The sequence below is a fragment of the Tiliqua scincoides genome, chromosome 2 (assembly GCF_035046505.1).
Source record: "Tiliqua scincoides isolate rTilSci1 chromosome 2, rTilSci1.hap2, whole genome shotgun sequence".
NCBI classification, from domain to species: Eukaryota; Metazoa; Chordata; class Lepidosauria; order Squamata; family Scincidae; genus Tiliqua; species Tiliqua scincoides.
The window spans coordinates 248,077,600-248,083,599 of NC_089822.1; the positions used below are offsets into that span (position 1 = coordinate 248,077,600).

A 6,000-nucleotide genomic window follows, 5' to 3' on the forward strand; every position below is an offset into this window, starting at 1 on the left:
ACAAGTCAACTTCTGTGGCTCTCTTTCTCTCTCTCTCTTAAGATGCATAGATAAGGTAAATGTACAGTGTCAAGCCTGAGTTCACATGCCCCGTAACTGTGAAGCCCTTACTGCTAGATGGTGTCAATTTTATTACGGAGTTTGAACATTTTGAGGACCCAGGTCATTGTCTGCTCTCTGGCAAACAGACCGACCCCTGACAAAACTGGCCCCATTCTCACTTTGCACAGAAGGTGACTGTGACTTGCCGGATGTGGCTAAGACCTCCTTTTCTGTCTCCTCTAGAACAAAGAATATCTGCCAATGAAGAGAATATCATGAAAAGAAACCCAATGAAGACAGAAGGTGGTTTAATCACACAGTGATGGCTATAAGCACATCCTGGGGCATGTAGACAAACAGGAGGGGAGATAACCATCTGGTCATGCATCCAAGGCCAGGATAAGAAAGGAGCATGGGTTTTTGCACAAGCTGTGAGGAGCTGAGCAGGGCTAGCAACACATTCTGTATGGCATTCATCAGCCTCTCATGCTCTGGAGTGCTGCATTTTGTTTTATTTTTTCCCCCATCCAACTTGATTTCCTTAATTTCCATTGACAAGTCTTTACAGTTCTGTCACGAATATGTACAGTTTAGGCCTAGGTCAGCATGTGAAGCCTGAACCAAACTAAGTCAGTAACGGAGAAGTGGCTCGCAGTTCCTAGCTGCAAGAATGTGAGTAAACAAACAAAAAGATTGTTGTCTCTCCTTAGCTGGCCAGAAAGGATGGACAAGAATTACAACCCATTGGAATGTTTAACACCTCAGTAGACTGAGGGGCGCCTGATCAAGCAGAATGGAATGCAGCTATGGATCTCCAGTTGGGAGGGGTAAGAACTAGGAGGGCTAGCAACCAGACCCATTCCGAAAAGGTTCTGTCCTCAAAAGTCTCTGATTGGACAGTCTAAATAAGTATGAAGCCACGTCAGTACTATTAGCATAAGAAGTATAATAATGAGTGCCCCAAGAGGTGTTTTCGGTTCTTCTTGGGCAGAGTTTTGGGGTGCAACATCCTGCACGCTGTGAGCTCCATTGTCCACCATGGGCATCTGGCCTCACAGGTAGCCTGGAGCTAAAAGATCTACAAGAAAAGCTGACCCAGGTGAGAGAGAGGTATTACAATAGAGATAGCCAGCTAGCTTCATTATTTTATTGCTGATATGTTTCCTAGATGTTTATGCCTCTAGCATTTGCTGCTTTATGTATTAATAAAGTAAAATCTCCTTTACCAAGTTGTTTCAATATCTGTTGGGGACAAAGATTCAGAATCCTGCCTAGCCGTTCGGTCAGCTACCAAGTGCTCATTGAGGCCTAGTAACTTGAGGACTGAAGCTTTAATTGGAGAAAGAGCTCAGTGCCTGCAAGCGATAGAGTTAAGCCTAGAGGGTCTCAGTGTCCCTGGACTGAGGCACCGGCACATACAGGGTGGTGGCAGTACTACTGGACAGGGGGGCCTTGAGGTCTTCAGGGTTTGAGAGCCAAGAACTCTGAGCACCCCAACTCCCTTGATTGCGACAGGTTCCAAAGAATTCCCACCCCTCACTCTGCCCTCCTTTATCATCAAGAATCCCCAACCAACTTTTCTAGGATATCGGCCAGTCCTTTGCTAACACAAATGAATCGTCATCTACACCTCCTCCCCTTCTTGCAATGCCTGCCAATCCCATCCTTCTCAAAACCCAATTTGGCTTCCTGTCTCTCCAACAGACCTCTGACGGTGCAATCCCATGTTTACTCCAAAATAAGTCTCACTATGATCAATGGGGGTTTACTCCTAAGCAAGTGCGTACAGGATTGCAGCCTTACAGCCTTTACACCTTACCGGAGGGAAACTCTGGGTTAAATTGGAAATATTTCCAACAGAACTTTGACTCTCTAACAAGTGTGCATGTGTGTATATGTACATGTTTAGCAAGCACACAAGTTTGTCCACGTATTTTAAATGAGAACTATCTTTGTCCTTAATGTGAAGAAAAAGTAGCAAGAATTCAGACAACAGGGCAATTTTTTGGGGGTCCACCATTCTGAAAAATTATCTAGCACTCTGGTCTCATCACAAAGAACCTTAATAGATATGACAGTTCTAAAGGTAAAGGTAGCGCTTTACAGGGGACAACACCCTTTCTTCTTCTAACCTCTGGAGACTCAAGGATAAACTTTGTGCAAATTTCTCTGGCTGACCTCTCTCCAAATAGCTAAATGGAACCTCCAGAAGTAATATACCTCAAAATACCAGGGACTGGAGATAGACAACAGAGATCTGAACAAGATGGAGGTTTGGTCTGATCCAACCAGGCAGTTCTCGTGTTCAAATGCCCAAGGGACAGGGAGAATTGACAAAAAGTTGCTGAGCAAGGAAAAACATGACATGCTCAGCCTGCATCTTTTGTGTGAGAAGCAAAACTCTCCCAGCTGCTGGTGCTGGCACCCAAGTTGAAAGATGAAGGTTGGCTGCTGGCCAGGGATCATGCTGTGCAGCCTTCTAATTCCCGGGAACAATCCCAATCCTAGCCAGCTGGGAGTTGCCAGCGACACCTGTCTCAAGGCCACAGCCTGTCTGGTAGAGTCAGGTCTTCAAACAGAAGGTACTGCTTGAGTAGAGGAGGAAGATCAAAGTCTCGGATGGCTTGGAGCCTCCTGTGGCCGACAGCGGTTCGGATGGCTAGGCGGCTGAGGTGCTTGAGGGAACGGGGCTGTTGCCGGCAAGATTCCATCCAGGAGATCAGGGCCGGCTGTGAGACCAGGCGCTTGGGAGGGGCTCCAGTTCTCTGCAACAGGAAAAATGAAAGGAAGGATCAGCGCTTGGCTTGGATGGCATACACTCAAAAAGAGATGATGGGAGCAGTGGAGTAGCTGGGGGGTAGCATGTTATTATACTGGGCAGCAAAATGCAATGCACCCTTTGGTGTCTCCTGAGCAATGCATTTCATTGCCTGGAATGGCTCTGACGGCGAGCGGGAGGGACTGCTCACACGTCACGTTGCGCTGCCTGCAGTACTCACCACACCGTCCCACCCCATAGCTACACTACTGGATGGGATTTACTTCACTTTACTTCATGTTATTTTTGCTCCCTTCTCCTATGCAGAATATTCAAAATGATGGACAAATTTCAGTGTTTTAAAAATTTAAAACAGAAAGCTCATGAAAAAATCACGCCAACAAATAGCAGCAGCAGAAACAGATGACGGCAGAATTAAATGAGACAATAGGTTCAAGTCCTGATAAAATAAGTGAGTTTTAACAGCTCTTTGAATGGTAAGCAAAAATGGGCCCAGGCTGATCTACCCAGGAAGGGTAATCCATAGTCTGGGTGTCAGCTGTGCTGGGACCCAGAGCCAAGCCTTCAATGCCGATCAAAGTTAAATTGGGCATCAGGAATAAAGGCTGTTTATCAAAACAAAAACTAGAGCGAAATAATTTAAAACAGGGGTCTCCAAACCCCGGCCCGGGGGCCAGGCGTGGCCCGTGGCCAGCCTCTATCCAGCCCGCAGCCAGCCTCTGATCCCCTGAGAGCTTCTGGCCCAGTTGACTGAATACAACTGGAGTTGTGCTTCTGGGGTGGGGGAATGGGGGCCATTTAAGTGTGTGCCTTATTTCTTGGGCTGTGTTGGTGCTTGGAGAAATTTAATGCATCTAAATTCCATCTCTAATTTATTTATTTAAATTTTATTATTTAATTTTTTTTTCCGGCCCTCAACACTGTACCTGCTATTTGATGTGGCCCTTCAGCCAAAAACTTCAGAGACCCCTGATTTTAAAGATTAGTTGATAATCACCTGTCCTGTACAGGTGCTTTTCTGAGATACTGAAGAGCGTTGAAATCAACATAAAATTTAATAAACCAAAAGGAATGCTCATTAGTAGAAGGAAAGACAATTTCTCTCAGAAAAATGCACATCTGTCCTGGGCAAAATTGCAGCAGAAGCATTTGAAGGTGTTTTCAGAAAGGACAGTAGATCAGGCATCCAAAATCAGACGAAATCCACGAATAGGAACTCTCTAAAATTTGCATTTCAAAATGGCATCCCTGTGCTCATGTATAGTTACCTCTAGGGTGCAATCCTAACCCCTTATGTCAGTGCTTTCCCGCACTGGCATAGCGGAGCCAATGGGACACGTGCTGCATCCTGCAGTTGGGTGTCACTCATGGAGGCCTCCTCAAAATAAGGGCATGTTTGTTCCCTTACCTCAGAGCTGCATTGCCCTTATGTCAGTGCTAGAAAGCACTGACATAAGGGGTTAGGATTGCACCCCTAATTTCTCATTAAACCCGTACTGTTCAATGCAGTGGTGTCCCAGTGACCAGAAATTAATTGTAAAGGTCTAAGAAATTCACAACTATGGCTCTAGGCAGAGTAAACAGGCCAACAAGAGAACGTACCCAGGAAAGGCCAGACACTCCTTCAGCAAAAGGTTACCTTGTTTCTGTAGGAGATGCAGGCACCTGCTTGCACCAGCAACCTGATACACTCCGTCTGTCCACTGCAGGCAGCCAGGTACATGGGCGTCACCCCCCAGTTATCCTGCAGGTTCACATCTGCACCATACTGAAGAGAAGAACAACTCATCAGTGCCATGAACAACAGGCCTCAAATCCCCCAACCCTGGTAGCCTTTCTTTGGGTCGCCAACCAACAATGCTTGATATCTCCAAGGAAAACAACAAATGTTTGTGAGGCAAGAGGTTAACATCACCAAAAACAAGATGGAGGAGCACTAACTGGGGCATTACCTGAATCAATAGCAAGGTGCAGTCTGGGAAGAGACCAATGGCAGCATGAAGCGGCGTTCCTCCGTGTTTACAGCACATGTTGACGTTGGCGCCATGTTGCAGTAGTAGCTCCACTGAGCGCCTCTGCCCCTTGTAGGCCGCCCAGTAGAGAGGAGTCTTGCCATAATAATCCTTCCTGTCTACCAGCTCCTTGCCTAAAACCAGGGGACAAAAAGTAGCACAGAGAAATAACTGTTCATTATGAGTTAGATTTACTCCAAGTCTGAGAATATTCCTACCCTACAGACTTAGATTTCTCATAGTCCTTCCCTGTGGAAGCCTGGGGACTACAGCTCTGTGCAAAGGGAGGGTGAAGATCTCCAGTAGAGTTCTCAGCACATTCAGGGACCAAACTACAGTTCCCAGGGCATTTCTGGGGCAAGCTGCAAGAGCTGAACTAACAGAAAATCAGTGTAAGTTCATCACAGCACTGATATGACTCACAGGATCCTGGAAGGTTGAACAATACCTTTGAACAAGCATGCGCGTCCCCCTAAACTCGTAGCAGGCACAGAGGGGGTCATGATCCATACTGGGATGATGACTTCAGGGAGCTTTAACCCTTTCCCCTTATCCCCATCTCAGTCTGCATTAGGGCACCTCACAGCAGGGGGAAACTTGAAACCTGGGAAAATGCTGCGTGTATTTTGAACGCACAGTCCCAAAGCTACATACGGCCCATCTGACGCACACATCCACACCGACATATGCACCTGAGGTAACCAGGAGGTGCTCCAGTTTCTCCACATTGCCGCGGCTGGCCTCATAGTGCAGCTCCGTCCACCTGTAGTTGTAGCTGGGAGCTGCCTGGTATCGCTTGGCAGGGGGGTGCGAGTGCTCTAGCGGGGCCCTGTTGCTATAGGGTGCTTTAGAGAGGGAACTGATGTAGAAGCCCATCTTGCCAACTGAAGAGACACCTTCCGTCCACATGGACAGGCTTCAACTGTGAGAACTCTGAGCGTGCAAAACTTTGGACTGGAGACAATAGCTGCTGATACAGAAACAGGAAGGAAAGAAGGTTAGCCACCCTCACAAGGTACCCAGGAGTCACTTCCCTTTGGGTTCATCCCAAGGCATTGCTGTTTAGAATCTATTTGCTTACTGAAACATTTAGTAGGGTTTTTCTGGAGTTTGAACAGTTTACTAAGAATAACCAAAGGGAATAAGAAATATTATCAATTACAAACA

At 46.7% G+C, this 6,000-nt stretch overlaps 1 protein-coding gene across 1 annotated transcript; it reads right to left on the bottom strand.

The window, feature by feature from the left end:
* Nucleotides 1-1,547: 1,547 nt before the first annotated feature.
* LOC136641802 (ankyrin repeat domain-containing protein 23-like) lies at nt 1,548-5,723 on the bottom strand. The gene is made up of 4 exons (XM_066617839.1): nt 5,526-5,723; nt 4,774-4,967; nt 4,461-4,589; nt 1,548-2,807 (listed from the first exon to the last, which is right to left on the bottom strand). Exons 1-4 carry the CDS (start codon nt 5,707-5,709, stop codon nt 2,580-2,582), a joined length of 735 nt encoding a protein of 244 aa, XP_066473936.1. The 5' UTR covers nt 5,710-5,723; the 3' UTR covers nt 1,548-2,579.
* Nucleotides 5,724-6,000: the final 277 nt, after the last annotated feature.

Bases quoted from the DNA above. Each gene is read 5' to 3' on its own strand.
- LOC136641802 (XM_066617839.1), bottom strand. From the start codon at position 5,709: ATGGGCTTCTACATCAGTTCCCTCTCTAAAGCACCCTATAGCAACAGG. The intron at 4,590-4,773 runs GTAATGCCCCAG...TCTTCTCTTCAG, and splicing joins GCACCTTGCTATTGATTCAG to TATGGTGCAGATGTGAACCT. The intron at 2,808-4,460 runs GTAACCTTTTGC...TTCCTGTTGCAG, and splicing joins GCATCTCCTACAGAAACAAG to AGAACTGGAGCCCCTCCCAA.